This window comes from Kogia breviceps, chromosome 15 (assembly GCF_026419965.1).
Source record: "Kogia breviceps isolate mKogBre1 chromosome 15, mKogBre1 haplotype 1, whole genome shotgun sequence".
NCBI classification, from domain to species: Eukaryota; Metazoa; Chordata; class Mammalia; order Artiodactyla; family Physeteridae; genus Kogia; species Kogia breviceps.
Genome location: NC_081324.1, coordinates 19,979,394 through 19,996,746, shown reverse-complemented (window position 1 = coordinate 19,996,746; position 17,353 = coordinate 19,979,394). Strand labels below are relative to the sequence as shown.

Genomic DNA, 17,353 nt, shown 5'->3' with positions numbered 1-17,353 from the left:
AAAAACAAGAAAAACAACCTGACCTACCACCTAAAAGAATTAGAAAAAGAAGAACAAACAAAAGTCAGCAGAGGGAAGGAAATAATATCAGAGAGGAAATAAATAAAATAGAGATTTAAAGACAGAAAACATTAATAAAACCGAAAGCTGGTTTTGTTGACAGAACAGAGATCCCATAAAGAAACCCATACACCTATGGTCAATTAATCTTTAACAGAGGAGCCAAGGTTATACAATGGGGAAAAGATAATTTCTTCAGCAAGTGGTGTTGGTAGAGTAGGACAGCATCATGTAAAGAACAAACCCTCACAACATACACAAAAATAAACTCAAAAGGGCTTAAAGACTTAAATATAAGACATGACACCTTAAAACTCCTAGAAGAGAACATAAGCAAAGCATTCTCTTATATAAATCGTAGCAATACTTTCTTAGGTCAGTCTCCCAAGGCAATAGAAATAAAAGCAAATATAAACAAATGGGACCTACTCAAACATAAGTTTTTGCACAACAAGGAAAACCATAAATAAAATGAAAAGACAACTTACAGAATAGGAGAAAATATTTGCAGATGCTGCGACTAAGAAGAGATTCATCTCCAAAATATACAAACAGCTCATACAGCTCAATATTCAAAAAAAATAAACCACCCAATCAAAAAATGGGCAGGAGACCTAAATAGACCTTTCTCCAAAAAGACATACACAGATGGCCAATAGGCACATGAAAAGATGCTCAACATTGCTAATTATTAGAGAAATGCAAATCAAAACTACAGTGAGGTAGCACCTCACACCAGTCAGAACGGCCATCATCAAAAAAATCTACAAACAATAAATGCTAGAGAGGGTGTGGAGAAAAGGGAACCCTCCTGCACTGTCGGTGGGAATGTAAATTGGTACAGCTACTATGGAGAACAGTATAGAGGTTTCTTAAAAAACTAAAACCAGAGCTACCATATGATCCAGCAATCCCACTTCCCACTCCTGGGCATATATCCAGAGAAAACCATAATTCGAAAAGATACAAGCACCCCAATGTTCACTATTTACAATAGCCAAGACATGGACGCAACCTAAGTGTCCATCAACAGAGGAATAGATAAAGATGTGATATATATATATATATATATATATATATATATATATATATATATATATACACAAAATATTACTCAGCCATGAAAAGGAATGAAATAATGCCATTTGCAGCAACATGGATGGACCTAGAGATTATCATACTAAGTGAAGTTAAGTCAGACCAAGACAGATATCACGTTATATCACTTACATGTGAAATCTAAAAAATGATACACATGAACATATTTACAAACCAGAAACAGACAGACAGACATAGAAAACAAACTTACAGTTACCAGAGGGGAGGGATAAATTAGGAGTTTGGGATTAGCAGATACAAACTACTACATATAAAATAACCAACAAGCACCTACCGTATAGCAGCATAGGGAACTATATTCAGTATCTTGTAATAACCTATAGTGGAGAAGAATCTGAAAAAGAATATATATATATCTGAATCACTTTGCTGTATACCTGAAACTAACACAGCATTGTAAATCAACTATGCTTCAATTTAAAAAAAAACTAAAATTTAAAATTCAGTAACAATTAGATTTCACCATACACCATCAAGGAAATCAAAGTCAAAATTATAACAAAACATATAAAAGATATATACATAAAGTGTTAATTGTTGAAATGCAGCTACTCTGTTCTACTAAATGTAGGGAAGGAAGAGGTGACTCACACAATGTGACCTAGGAGGAACAACTTTCCATGGCAATAAAGCTACATTCAGCTTTCATCAGAACATTGTGAACATTCTCGAAGGGATTATAAACAGAATTCAGAAAATGAAATTCAAAGTGGGAGTTCAACAGATACATTCTCAACGTTCACCAGTACCGTATGAAAATTCCTCTTTAAACTTTGTGCTTTCCCTTAGGTGGTCATCTATAAGATTAATGTGAATTACACAAGGTGGAGTAGGTAGAGGGCCATTTTATAGCATCGTTCTGCCAGGGTTTTTAAATGCCTGCCTTTGTATTTGGGGTTACAACTAAGTTGGCTCTAGGAACACTGTGTTTATAGTCAGAGGCAGACTTACTATATAAATGATTTCTTCAGATCTAACGAAAACCAGCTGGCATTACATTCTCTGGAAGAATGAAGGTTTGCCTATTGTTCAAAGAGAAAAAAACTGAGAGTGAAAATTGATCATGTAGGACAAACCCAAAATCACTTGTCGCACAGCAGTGAGTACCCAACTTATGTGTATAGGACTTTGCTATTTAATTTTAAACATGTTTTGGTTTTATAGCATAGTATTAGAACTACAAGTTTATAAAGGTTATGCCAAGTTTTATGTTTGTATAAACTTAAACAACATTGTAATAAAAGTAGTTTAAATTAATGCTGAAGTTCATTGTTTCCCCTTTAAATTCAAACATAATTTAACTATGAGAAACTGTGATACAATAAATAGTTTCTACCCTCAGGTTACTTATAGTCTTGAACTAGATTTCATATTCTTTTACATTGCTTCTTCGAAAACCTCATTTAAATTGGATGGACTCGATCAAAGTATCAATGATAAAACCTTAATTTGCTCAGTTGCAAATCCTTGCTCTGTCTGCCGTTTTGAAATGTATGAACTTAAGCAAGTTAACTCCATTTCTCTTCATTTTAGCATCCTCATATATGAACTGGAGATAGAATACTTAGCAGCCTTGTTTTGGCAATTAAATATTGATAATAGCTAGCTCTCTTTGAACAAGTTACAGGAAAGCAGCCACTTTAACCTTATCAATCCTCACAAATTATTATTTATATTTTATAGATGAAGAGACAGGCAAGAGAAATTAGTTGAACAAGGAATTACATATGTAGTACGTAGTTAGGCATTATAGGATCTGAATTCAGATTGGGTTGGTAAGTAGCAAATTCTTCTGCACTACGTTATCTTGCCTAAAATGAACTAAAATGCTTAGCATAAGTCTAGAGCTAAGTAGGAACTCCATAAATATTCCTTCCTTAAGAAAATGATTCTTGTTTCTCCTGTGTCTATATCTCTTCTCATGAGTTACCCAAAACCTCAGATCACCCTCTAGTGATAAATGATTCTAACTGCAGACTTTGAGCCTTGGTTTAAGAAAAAGAGTAAAAGAGTATAAATATGAAGGAATTAAATGCAAGGCCACGGTATGAGAAAATGAGCTTTTGTTGGGATTTAGCATTTAGCAAATGGCTAGCCTCCTAGATTGTTTGCATTCTTTCTTTCCCAGTAAGCAAATACCCCTTATTTCTCTGATGGTAGAATAACTTTTGAGTTTTATTAACTAGAATTATGTTTTTGAAAGTATGGTCAAAATAATTTTTCTCCCCAAAAATATATAGTACGCCATTGGGATCACTAGAACTTAAATATCATCACTGATGATAGAAGAGAACTGAGGCAAACTTCTTTTGATGACTTCAGTACCTTCTATGCTGAGGTCTTGGTTATAATACTAAGAATGACAAAAGTCCTTAGGTATGTGAGGTATACTAGCTGATTCAATATGCCTTTATAAAATTTTTGTTTTAGACTATAGGGACAAAGTTATATTACTGCTATAATCTAAGCAGAATTTACAAGGCAAATTTTAGACCCCAAAAGAAAAGGTAGCCATTGTTTATAGCAGACTGAAATATCATTTGGGAGAAACTCAGCAGTTACTCAAATGATTTTCATGAGGATTAGAATGTATTTCATTGACAGAAACTAATACTCATCAGGACAGAATCATATCTTTTTTCTTTTCTGAAAGAAAATCAATAATGATATTCAGTCAGGTTAGCCATAAAGGACTGTTTTGTACCGTACGTAACATCTAACACTCATTTCCAGATCAGAGCAACCATCTCTTTTAACTGCACAAATATTCCTTGGCATTCAGTTTATGGCTTATATAGGTGGTTTAGCACAGGGCTTTCTGGCTCAAAGCTGAGGCTGGCCCCAAATGAGCTGGGCTGACACTTTAGAAGGTGTGATGAACAGTCTGCAACTCGCAGGCAACCTTTCACAGGGAGATTTGAAATCCATTTGAAATTACATATGACTGCTGGAGCTTCATCTGGAGAGGCCTAATCGGTATTGTTTTCAATTCAGTAGAAATAAAATAAGCCTGTTCATTGTGTCAGAATCCATCTCTAGACTACAGAATGAACAATAACCTACAATCAATGCCAACCCACTGCATTCAGCTTACATGCTTGAGAGTTTGTTCCAGGGTGTTTTAGACAGTACTTTCATCACTCTGTGTTTTCTTTTTAGGGCCTACTCTTCCCAAGACTCATGTCAAAACAGCCTCACTTGGGTTGGCTGGAAAGGCAAGATCTCCTTTGCTTCCTGTATCTGTGCCAACAGCTCCTGAAGTGTCTGAGGAGAGCCACAAACCAACAGAAGATCCAGCCAATGTAAGACCATCCTTGAAATTCATGCCCCATTAAGGGAAGCACTGCTGTGCAATGCAGTCTAAGCCAACCAGCACTCTCCATTAACCCCAAGCCCTTGTTGTTCTTATTGTTTGTTTAGTTCTGTTTTCCTGCACTTATATATGAACAGAAGAAACTTTAGGGAAAAATATTATATCAGGGATTCAGTTATATTAAAAATCGTTGGTACTTAAAGGCAATCTTATAAATACAAGCAGATAGCAACAGAATGAGTGACTTTACATACATATATGTATATATACACGTGTGTGTCTGTATATATAGATATACACTATCATCACTATCCTGTAATGTGAACCACATGTGTAATTTAAAATTTTCAAAGTGCCACATTAAAAAGATGTAAAAAAAACGATTATACACACACACACATTTTCATCAATGAGATGAAACACCTTGGCATACCTGGAAATATAACTATATAATTATTCTTTAAAATAAGAAAATAGTAATAAAGCTATACTCTGAGGAGCTTTCTGAAGTTATCGTACATGTCACTTATAAAATCATAAAGTAGCCTAGAAATACAGAATTGAGAAGAGGAAAACACAAAATGAAGAAATGAAGGAAGGAATTTAGGAAGAAAAAAAAAGAAGGAACTGATATATTTAGAAAATAAGAGGGGAAAGTGTAGTTATTTAATGAGAGAAAAGTGTGCTAACTAAGGGAGGCAGCTAAAAAGTGATCAAATTAGAAAACTCTGAAAAAAATCAATGGGGACCAAATAAAAATCAAAAGTTTGAGAAAGCAAACAATTCCTCCAACAATGCACTTTGAGGGAGATTTTAAAAGATGTTGCCTGAAGGCAGCAATTTAGAAAACTCTGGAGTGTTTCTGAATATAATGTTTCTGAATATAATTCAAGAGAAAACATTTAAAAGAAGGCTAAGGTACTAACACATATAATACCTTGAAAAATTAGAGGACTGGTAGGGGTAAAAAAGATGCAAAAAACACCAGATTAGAGTCATCTCATTTGAATTAACAGTAAATGTTTTCTTGATTTTATTGTTTTCAGTACTACAAATAATAAAATATTTTAACACTTGGAGATCAGACAATCTGGATATGTGTATGTGTGTGAATGTTTGCAGAAGTATGTTATATAATTAACATACTTTCATACTTAAAACATTCAAATGTACAAGAATCTAATGCACTGCTCTGTCAGGATATAGCTGTTTATGTATTGCAATAGTTTAGTGTCACAGTTGTTAGCCATATCTTAATTCAGATCAAATTCCTAAATTTATATAATATATCTCATCTCACAAGGAATCATGTCAGGTGGCCCAGTTTTTGCACTTAAGATTGACTCTAAGGGACTTCCCTGGTGGTCCAGTGGTAAAGAATCCGCCTTACAATCCGCCTTACAATTCGATCTCTGGTCAGGGAACTAAGATCCTACATGCCACGGGGCAACTAAGCCTGCGCGCCGCAACTACTGAGCACACGTGCCTCAAACTACAGAGCCCATGCACTCTGGAACCTGTGTGCCGCAACTAGAGAAGAGCAAACCTGGACTCCACAACTAGAGAGAAGCCCGTGCACTGCAACCCTGCGTATTGCAAATAAGATCCGATGCAGCCAAAAAAATAAAAATAAAAAATAAAACTGTTTTAAAAGTTTGAGTAAAAAAATATAGTGACTCCAAGGAGTGACAGCCAAAAATATAATATGAAGAGCAATAAGATTATATAATATGTTAAAGGAAATATAGAAATGGGACAAATAATCTAGATCATCACTATCCTATAAAAATATAATGTGAATCACATGTGTAGTTTAAAACTTTCTAGGAACCACATGAAAAGATGTAAAAATAAACAGGTGAGATTACTTTTAATGATATATTTTATCTAACCCAATATTTCCAAAATATTATCATTTCAATATGCAATAAATATAAAAAATTATCATTAAGATATTTTACTTTTTTTGTACTAAGTGCTCAGAATATGATGTGTATTTCATGTGTAAAATGCATCTCTACTCAGGCTGTCCACATTTCGAAAATCCAACAGCTACTACGTGTGGCTTGAGATTGCTATATTGGACAAGATCTAAATAATTTGAGAAAATAACACAGATAACTATGACATCATTCTGGGAAAGGAGTTATCAAATTAATCAGTTCACTTCAGCATCCCTCCTCATACATAGGTCAGTCTTTTGGGCCAAATTGGCTACATCTTTCAATCCCTGTTAAACTCTGAAGATTACACGTAACATGACCAATCATTCACTGGCAGGCTGAGATTCCTATAAGAAGGTACCATTTCCAACCTGTTTAATACCACAAGTTGTTTCTTCAGTGGCTGGAGTGGCTTTGTGCACATCATCTCCACCAGTGTTCTCATGGCATCCAGGGTGTTTATTTGGCAGGACTTAATATACATTCTGACCATAGTACTGAGTAATGCTTCCTGGCCTCCACAGAGCAAAACATCATGCCTCAGACCTCAATTTGTTTCAATAATTTCAATAAGTTCATCAAATGAATGAGCTAACCAAGAATAATCAGGTAGAGTCGGTATGTATAAGTCAAAACAGTATTTGGAGAAAGGAAAAGAAAAAAGATACTAACATTTATTGAGCACTTAACCACTCGCCAAACTGACCTGGTGAATCCTCCCAGCTCCCCAGTGAGATAAGCTTGCTATTCCCATTTGACAAATAAGGAGACAGACTCAAAAGGTCAAGTCTATAGAAGGACTGGGATTCAAATCAACACCGCAGCCTTGTTTTCCCCACTGGCTGACCATCAAAATTAGCTGGGAAGCTTTATAAAAGGAAGAGATTCTAACCTTTCCTTGATCTACTGAATCCAGATCCCCGAGGCTAGTGACCAGGGGGTCTGTGCTCACTAATAGCGAGGTATTATTACTATTATTTTTATTTTATTTTATTTTATTTTTTTGCGGTACGCGGGCCTCTCACTGCTGTGGCCTCTCCCGTTGCGGAGCACAGGCTCCGGACGCGCAGGCTCAGCGGCCATGGCTCACGGGCCCAGCCGCTCCGCGGCATGTGGGATCTTCCCGGACCGGGGCACGAACCCGCGTCCCCTGCATCGGCAGCGCGCCACCAGGGAAGCCCGCGAGGTATTATTAATGACACGATTCTAGTGGCTCACAGTAAGGGAGAGTTACAGACAGTATGGTCACTAAGATTCTGCACTTCAGGTTTTCCATTTTATCCACCAATCAAACCATGTCATAAGGTCACCTTTACAACCACACACAGAGCCAGTTCTGGTTTGGGGTGAGAATTCTGTTTTCCCACACAAACTAAGGTCATAATCCTCAGACTTTTCACTGGTCAGGTCAAGTTCCCACACATAAAAAAGTGCCTATGTGGTGTTACAAAGAAAGGAAACCTGGTGACGTAAATTCTGTTCATATCCTAATGGAAAGGAAAAGGAACATATTGACTAGGTACCATGTGCTGAACACTGATAAGCACTAAACATGTCACAGGACGCTGAGAATAGCCTATGAAATAGAAATCATCATCATCATCATTTCACATCTGAGAACTACACATCAGAGAGGTTTACTAACTTGTCCAAGATCACACAGTTTGGTAGAACCTGATTTGAAACAAGATTTTTTTCTGACACTAAAGCCTTTGCCTCATCACAAGGATGAAGTCAGTGACATAGCAGACAGTCGTTCATCACTGCCTCTTTTATTACCAGCATCTTCATTCAATGATGATATGCTGAGTCCACAGCCCCTGGCTATGGGCCACGGTGCCATGCATGAGAATACGGTGAATCAATTAGACACGGCCCTGCCTTAACAAAAGGAGTGCACCGATATCCACCCGTACTAATTCTTTGCTCTCATTCTCTCTGTAGGTGTATGAACAGGATGATTTGAGCGAACAAATGGCAAGTTTGGAAGGGCTGATGAAGCAACTTAACGCTATCACGGGCTCGGCCTTTTAACACACGTTGCCGAATTGATGAGGTGAATTTTCCGGGACCTTTGCAGCATTACCAATTACCCATAAACAGCACACCTGTGTCCAAGAACTCTATCCAGTGTACAGGTTAACCATCAGGACCACTGAGTTCTGGAAGATCCTGAAGCAGTTCAGAAGGAACAAGCATCCCTTCGTTCATAAGCATCAGGAGTTTCAAGATGATGACTCTGGGGTCCCTTAACAAAAGCAAAGATACATCTTCACTGCAATGTCAAAGCTGAAGCTGCTAGAATAGTCCTGGGCCTTTGCCACTGCAGTGACCACACTGTCATGACAAATGCTTATGTTTTCCTTCATCAAGGCCTGTCACTTTCTTCTTTGTGTAGGTCTAGTCTTAACAAAATGCAAGTGCATTATTGAGGCCTGTACCCTGCCATGGCAAATCAGTGCAAGCTCACTATTTTATTTGCAAATTTAAAGTACAAAGCACCCATGGGAATTTTCTCACGACATAGCACCAAAGGATTGGATGTTTTTCTGACAGCACAAAAAAGTAAACAAGTAAACAAAAGGCAGCAAATGCTTACGTTTTGTAACTCAAGTCATTCTTGCACAGGTGGTGGAATTCAGCAAGTGGCTGTAAAATTCACCCGTTTTAGCAAGTATTGGTAACGCCACTCTTGGTTAACATTGATGTCTGGAGAACAGGAACATTTAGAAATCTGCAACTAGTGGCATCCTGCCAGCAACCAGTCCATTTCCTAAAAGAGGATACAATATGCAATCTTTTCAGACACATGATAATTATATGCTTAAGCTTGTAATAGGAAAGTTTAATTTGGGTGGCTTTCATGCCATACCACACTGTGATGATATTTCAAAGCTTCACCAAGTCCGTCTCCCTCAGGAGTCTGGCTAGAAGGGTTCCCCCCTCCACCCCATCCCTCCCTGAGTTCCCCTTGGCAACCAGCCCTGGCCAGGTGGCTGGCTCCACACATCCCATGGCCTCCTGACCCACCTTTCTGAAACCCTCTGTGGAAATGGAAGAGCCATCACGAGGAAGGGAAGGAAGATGGAAGGCAGTTTCAAACAGTACCTTCTCTTGAGTGATGTCACTTCCACCAATAGAGTCCTCACTGACTTACAGCAGGCCGTGTTGGTAGGTGACAACCACCAAGCTTTGTTGTCAAGGAAACCTTCTGCACCATGTCTGCCCAGAGTCAGAGAGCAGCAGAGGGGAAGGCATCACTTGACACTTGCGACACATCCTAAACCCAGTGGATACTCTTTAAAACTGCATCTTCATTGTGAGATAGAATCTTAAACTCCTATTGCCATGTTTATCTACAGCTTGCAACTAGGTGAAATTAAAAGAGATTTTGTGTGCGCCCTTTTAGTTTTTGAATTTGCAGCTGCATTTGGAGTTAATCCATTTATGCAGCTGAATCGCCAAAAGGGAGCCAGTTTGCATATCTATCAGTTAGGCAACTTGAAAACCCAATAAGAGAGTTTCAGCTGAATTATTCCTTTCAGCTCTGCCTTTGACTGCAAGCTTGAGTAGGTCATAATTTTAAAAGAGCATGGAAGGGATAGGATCTTTACAACCTCATAGCTCCTTTTCTTAGGTGGGTAATTATATATGAATCCCTGAATGAAATATTTTGAGCAAAATGGCACTGTAACGGAAGTAATAATTCAGATTATTTTTTTACAGTTTTATGTCGGGAAGGAAATCTTATGTCAAAGGGAGGGCTTGTTCAAATGGTTCATTAGGAAGTCCGGTCCATTTGTGAAATTGTTCCTTCAACAAAGAGTGCTTGATCAATTTACTTATATTTTCATGAAGTCCTTCTGAAGAGCTATGTGATGTTATCCTATGGGGCAGATAGCTCTTATTCAACATCTAGGGTGCTTAGGCAAACAACCCTCCACTGACCTGGAACAAGGCATTTCATAACGTAATATTGAGTCTTACAGAAATAATCCATTAGCTCAGAAAAGAAAATGTTCATTAGACCGGCCTTATCTTCTCGAGGTCCTAGGATGGCTTTCCCTTTCTAATCCTCACAAACATGGAACAGACTCTGAAGGCATTTGACATCCAAGGAAGGTCACCCTGAGTGTCCAGTTTGGAATGAACCACAAATCTCGGACTTCAGGGATTAGTCACATCTTCAATCTGTAGACTGTATCTGCACAATCAAGAGAAGTAGCATTTTCACAACATTCTAGACTCCTCTGAAGTCAATGACCCGAGGAAATACATTTTTTAAAATATATGAACATACACATTGTTTGATTTCAGTGGATGCTCTTGAAACTTTCTTCATTGAACAAATCCAATGGTTTATTTCAGTAATCGGCAATGCTAATAAATCTTAGCCCCGTGCAGTGTATATATAGTACAATCCATTTAAATTCTCACAAGAGACTCTTGGGAAATGTACCCAATGGTTTGAATATGAAACAACTTGACTGCAACTCTGTACAACTCTGCTCCCCGTTCTCTCAGATAGTTCACGCGTGTGTACAACTGCCTGCCCAAGTTTACAGGTAACTCTTTAATTTCCCAGTCTCCTGATCTCCTGACAAGAAGAAATCTGTCTCTGAGTCTGGTTCACGACATACAGGGCTCTTTAAGCTCATAAATCTCTTTGACTCCCATAGCGATGCTTGACAGCCAACCAGCAGCTCTGCCACCAGGAGTCATTTCTCCCAGAAAAAGAAGAAAATAAAACATGGCGGGGCATTCTCAGGCCTCTCCCGCATTGTGCTGAACTGTCAGGCAAGAGCCTCCTCTTGAAAAAGTTTGGTATTTTTCATCTCATACTGATAAGAAAGCTATTTTCTTGCCTCTAGAAAGTTCTGCATCTGTTAAACTCACAAAAATGCAGATAGCTCAAAATGCATAAAACATATCTGGAGGATGCTCTAGCTAAACGTTAAATATTTCTCAGTGACTCCCATTCAGTAAGAAACCAGTCATAGCTACCTCTTTGTAGAGCAGAGCTATAAGCTTCTAGGGTATTTAAATAATGGAACTTTATATTTGGGCATTATAAAATGCACACACAATTGAACAAGCTGGACAAAAAGGAAATATATCAAGCCAGGGATATAAGAGGTGAACTTATTCAGGCTTCCTGGGAGGAGTTGGATATAACATTATTCTCTTCAAAATAAGGGTGATTCACAATGACATGTATGTTTTCGTCCCCTGCATTGGTAAGAGCTACGGGAGGAGAGCTGTCCAACTTAGTGTGTCATTGCAGACAACATTTAGAAACTGTCATGTTTGGCACTTGTTGGCTTTTCTGATAAATAATCTAAGTACAAGTCTTTCTTGAAGCCTTCGTAGTCTGTGCTTGAAGATGGTTGCTCGTTCCTAACCACCCTTGTGATACACCTGTCTGTTGACTTTGTTTAAAGAATTGTCTTCAGGTCTCCTCCAAATATAATAGAGTGTCTCATACCTGAGTGCTGGACTGGAATTCTAACCAAAAAAAAAAAAAAAAAAACCCACCTCTAAAGATCACCTTACCTTTTAGATAAAACTGTGTCCCAGCCTCAGACTCCTTGTAGTTTCAGAATGTCCACTTCTAGTTCATGAGAGAGAGAGAGAAAATAGAAAAATTCCTTACTTTTAGCTGTGTTAATTAAAAAAACAAAACCATCAGAACTTTAAAATAGATGAGGAACAAGGTTGCTTTCCCTTCCTGGACCAGTTTACTTCATCTAAATGCAGACCATCCCTAAAGCCAGAAGTTAGTATCCTAGCCTGTTTATAACCCATAGACACAATAGAGAGCCCCCAACATTCTAGAGCAGCAGAGCAGTCATACACTCAAATCTACCATCTCTTTTTTTTTTTTTTTTTTTTTTTTTTTTTTTTTTTTTTTTTGCGGTACGCGGGCCTCTCACTGCTGTGGCCTCTCCCGTTGCAGAGCACAGGCTCCGGACGCGCAGGCTCAGCGGCCATGGCTCACGGGCCCAGCCGCTCCGCGGCACGTGGGGTCTTCCCGGACCGGGGCGCGAACCCGCGTCCCCTGTATCGGCAGGCGGACTCTCAACCACTGCGCCACCAGGGAAGCCCTACCATCTCTTTTTAAAATTACTTTCAAAGCAACATTTTACTCATAATAATAATTTGTATATTTCTCTGATAACTTTCAGAAATCACTTTCATAGTGTACAGAAAAGCTTTTCACTTGATTCCAGCCTTTCAAATTAAATCAGACTTTGGAAAAATCAGAGAGAGATGTTTTGTATGATATTCCATCGCATTTGAAATATGTGCTCCCATGCCTCAGTGTAACTTGCTCTCCAAATACCTGCTTCCAAAACGCGCTGATTCTGAAAAGAAATGCCTGAGTAGCTCCTCGTCAGTGAGAGTATACAGGAGAGCACACACTAAGCCTGTTGTCTGGGCTCTCTGTTGCCACGATTGCATCATGTCCACTTGGTGGAATTCTAGTTGCACTCTCTGAAGGATTTCTCCCGCTCTCAGTAGAGAGCCTTTGTACGTTGTCACCCTATGATTTTTTTCGTTGGTTGGAGAGCAACAGCAAAACTCTACAAGCTGCCACAAACACAGATGCATGGGCCAAGGTATCTCGGTGTGTGCTGCAAGTGTGTTCTCAGATGCAAGAAAGGAGTGTTGGGAGGAGGAGAAATGCTGTTTTTTATTATCGTAGGGTAAACCGGACAATTCTGAACTTTGTGAATTGTCAGCTTGTTTGGGGGCTGGGTGGGTGGGTCTGGGGTGTACTTTTTATAAGTAATATTTAATTTATTATTTAGAGTGGCTTCTTTTTGGATAATTTATGATACAAAGGGAGATCTGGTTGGGAATCTAGATACGGCTGTTAAAGCTGCAGTGTTCCATATCTCAGAGGGACCACTTTGGAAAAAGAATCATCCACTGCTGAGTCTGAGGATAAGCCCAGGCAAAGCCTCCACTGAATCGCCGTCATCACCGCCTTCTCCCTTTCCAGGGTCATTCGAACACAATACCACCAAACCTACAATATTCTGATACCATTTTACTGATCAATGCTACTCATTCTCTCAAAGGGCTTTGCGATTCAAACGAATTGTTAGTGTGCTAGTGGTAGGTTTATTTGGTAGAAATGGGTATACTACAGCTTTAACTAGCCTTAGTGGAAAAAGAAATTTTTTGTTGCTACAAAATGCCTTTTTTTTAAAAAAGGTATTTTTGAGCCTACAAAGAGTTTCTTTAAATTGTCAGACTCTAGCATTGTTAACCAAATTAGACTAGTGATTGCAATATTTAAGTGTAAATCTTGTTCTATGAGAAAGGAAACTTGCTTACAGTTTAAAACATGACTGTTTCTACACATGATCTTGTATACTACTACACGAGGATAAAGGGGTTTTGTAATCACTGTAGAACAGTCTCATATTCATTTTTTATAGAAATGTTATTCCAATGGTGCATTTTTTTGTTTAATAAATAAAGTTTTGATACAAAGTTCTTTCTTCATGTTATTTATGTTAAATGGCTGATACGAAATGCACATGAGCCTAACCCCTGCCTGTCTATTCTCATCCTCAGGATACATGCTGCCTTTTTGACATGTGTATCAGAGACTGTCAGTCCCTTTGGATCCTTTTCATGCACACGCCCAGCATGCTTTCTATCCCAACAGCCAATAAATACCCATGTGCGTCGGAGGGCTGCCTCAGGCTGCCAGAACTCGCTTTGCCTACATACACAGGAGAGTTGGAAATTCCAGATCAGATCTCACCGATAGCTGATAAATACTCCAGCCCCCATGCCCTCATTGAGACAATTCTGCAGTGTAAACCAACTCATTTCCAGAGTCCCCCTGCAGGACTGAGCCAGAGTAACTCTCTGTGGGGAAATACTGCTCCACGATATTGCACCCTAGATATAGCACCCATGTTTGGCTTGCCTCCTTTCTCTTGCCCTCTACCCCTCTCCTCCTAGTGATTTCTCCTGGGAGCACTTCATAACAAATCACTTTTACACAAATCTTCATGTCAAGGGCTCTTTTTAGGGATTTAACCCAAGGCAAAGACCCTACTATTTTTGTTCCCATTTCAACATGCCAACACCAAGTAAATATAATACTCTCCCCATCCGCAAGATATTTCATTCTTACTGTGTCAACAGCAGAACATGGGGACACATACACACTGAATAATATATGGCTCTGAGTATTGAAGGGTGAAGTTGGGTGTGTAATCTATTCTTTAAGAGAAAATCACATATTTATAAAAGTTTTACTAACTCTTTTGGGTAAGCAGAGAACTATTCAGAGAGTTTGCTTGAAGCCAATGCATCACCAGTGCCAGGACAGGTGGGGTTTTAAAGGCCACCTAGCTCTTCCCATCTTCTTCAACGCATAATCATTCCACCTAGAGAGAAAAAAATTGTGGTTAAGATCACCAAGAACCTGGAGAAATTGGAACCCTTGTGCATTGCTAGTGGGAACTAGTAAACTAGTGTAGCCATAAACCACCAGTATGGTGGTTCCTCAAAAAATTAAACATAGAATTACCATATGATAGAATTACCATATGATCCAGCAATTCCACTTCTGGGCATATATCCAAAAGAATTAAAAGTAGGGACTTAAGAGATATTTGGACACCCATGTTCATAGCACTGTTATTCACTATAGCCAAAAGGTGAAAACAACCCAAGAGCTCATCAACAAATGAATATATAAACAAAATATGTGTGTGTGTGTATGTGTGTGTAATGGAATATTACTCAGCCTTAAAAAGGAAGGACACTCTGACACATGCTACAACATGGATGAAGCTTGAGGACATTATGTGAAGTGGGATAAGCTCATCACAAAAGAATAAATAGTGTATGATTCCACTTATATGAGGTACCTAGGGTAGTCACATTCAGAGAGACAGAACAGTAGTTACCAGGGGCTGGGAAGATAGGGGAATGAGGAGTAATTGCTTAACAGGTACAGAGTTGCAGTTTGGGGAGATGAAAAAACTTCTGGAGATGGATGGTGGCAATGGTAGCCCAGCAATGTGAACATACTTAATGCTACTGAACTGTATTATACACTAAAAATACTAAAATTTTAAATTTTATGTTAGGTATACTTTATCACAATTTTTAAAATTCCAAATAAGGATATTCCAGAGCCATCTTCTGTAAATGCTGATATTTATTCTATGACTCCTGAAATATATGTTAACACCAAAATGTTAAACTGACATGCAAGCCCTAGAAGTAACATATTTACGACAGTCTATTTTATCTCACATATTCAATTTATGTAATCGTCTCTTACAGAAGGATGTCACACTTTCACAAAAGCTATCAGAGATAGCATCTCCATGGAAAACCAGTTATTTGAAGAAAAATAAAGTGGATTACTGCTGTTTGACCTAGACAGGAGAAGGTTAAGGGATAAACTAGCTACTCTCTTCACTGCAAATATCTTTATAAGAAGGATTTGGGGTAGTCAAAAAATGATATACTCTTTATCTTAAATACCCTAAAATTCTATAATGAAGATAGATAGCAGATTGCATTAATATGCAGGTAGGAGAATTTAATAGATCTGAATGAAATTGGAAAATCAGAGAGGTTAACCCAGAGCTGCAATTCAAAAAGGTTGACACTGCTCTCTTTCATGGAAATTTTCTTCAATTCATTAATTACTCGTTTCCATTTATTTTGATGTGTTTTAAAGGTGCATCTGTAACTCTTACAAATATTTCCTGACTTCCATCCCATCATTAAACTTCTCATTATTTTTCACACATTACTCTTTTCTCTAAACATCCTTTGCATATTCTCGGGTTGGTCATCCACATCACTACTTTTGCTTTTTGTAAATCTTTGCCTCCAATAATGGTTTTAATTGTACATTTGGATTTTAAATTTTATTGAAATTCTTCCTTTATTTACCCATTGCCTCCTTCATTTCATCATGCTGTCTTTTTATCCCATCCTGTTCTTTCTTCATTATATTCCAATTCTCTTTCAGAGAGTTGATTTTTTTAATAAATTTGAAAACATCAGTTTTCTATGAAAGAACCTTCTACTGGTTTTGTAAAGGATTATCCTATCAGCTTCTTATGTCTCATTACTTTAACCCATTCTTATCTTTATTTTAGATTTAAGTATTTTTAATCTATTTACTCTGAAATGAAGGAAAATCTATTTAGATCAATGTGTGTCAACCCTCTGGTCGTTTGAATTGCTCCTGACCCCATTTTATTTCCCCTTGTGTTTGACAGACTTTTTCCTGATTGCCAGGTGGAGTATATGAAAAAGCAAACTCAAGAATAAACAGATGCCCTATCTCTTCTGTTTTCTACCTCTACCTGGACTACTGTAAAGAGAAATATGCCCAAGCACATTAGTTCCTCTCTTACCCTTTCTGCCCAGTTCTGTTCGACAGTTTAGTAAACAAATGAATGTAGTGGGGAAGAGAGAGATTAGAGGAAGGAATAAGTAACTTCTGGTGCCTGATGCTTTTTGAGGCAGCCAGAGTGATACTTGCCTGGATTTTTGGTTGATATAAACTTTTCACTTGTGATCTGAAGACCATTTTGTGTAAGATTACTGGCAATATGGTAAGAATGGCCCATATACTATGCTCCCTTAAAGTTTTATTGGCCTTATAGCTAGGGAAAAAAGAAAAAATAATTTCTGATCTGGTGGAGAGGTCCTGTTTTTCAGTAACAATGTCTTCTTCTCCCCCTTCTCCCCTTCCTCTTCCTCCTTCTATTATATTTTTTTCTGAGTTCATTGATATGATAATGGGAAATTGAGGTTCACTGTTAGGGGCAACTCTCCGGACACCATTGTAATTGTTGAATACTAGGTATTTTTTAAGCACCTAGGTTTTGTCCTACCTTCTATTTACCTAAGTATAATC

General features: G+C 38.1%; 1 protein-coding gene across 3 annotated transcripts in view; it reads left to right on the top strand.

The window, feature by feature from the left end:
• DCC (DCC netrin 1 receptor) overlaps positions 1-12,317 on the top strand; it is a 1,166,577-nt gene extending 1,154,260 nt beyond the window's left edge. For all 3 annotated transcript variants that reach the window (XM_067014926.1, XM_067014925.1, XM_067014924.1), the window contains 2 exons: positions 4,339-4,481; positions 8,380-12,317. In XM_067014926.1, coding sequence (XP_066871027.1) covers positions 4,339-4,481; positions 8,380-8,469 — 233 coding nt within the window. In that variant the 3' untranslated portion in view covers positions 8,470-12,317. The remainder of the gene's footprint in view (positions 1-4,338; positions 4,482-8,379) is intronic.
• Positions 12,318-17,353: the final 5,036 nt, after the last annotated feature.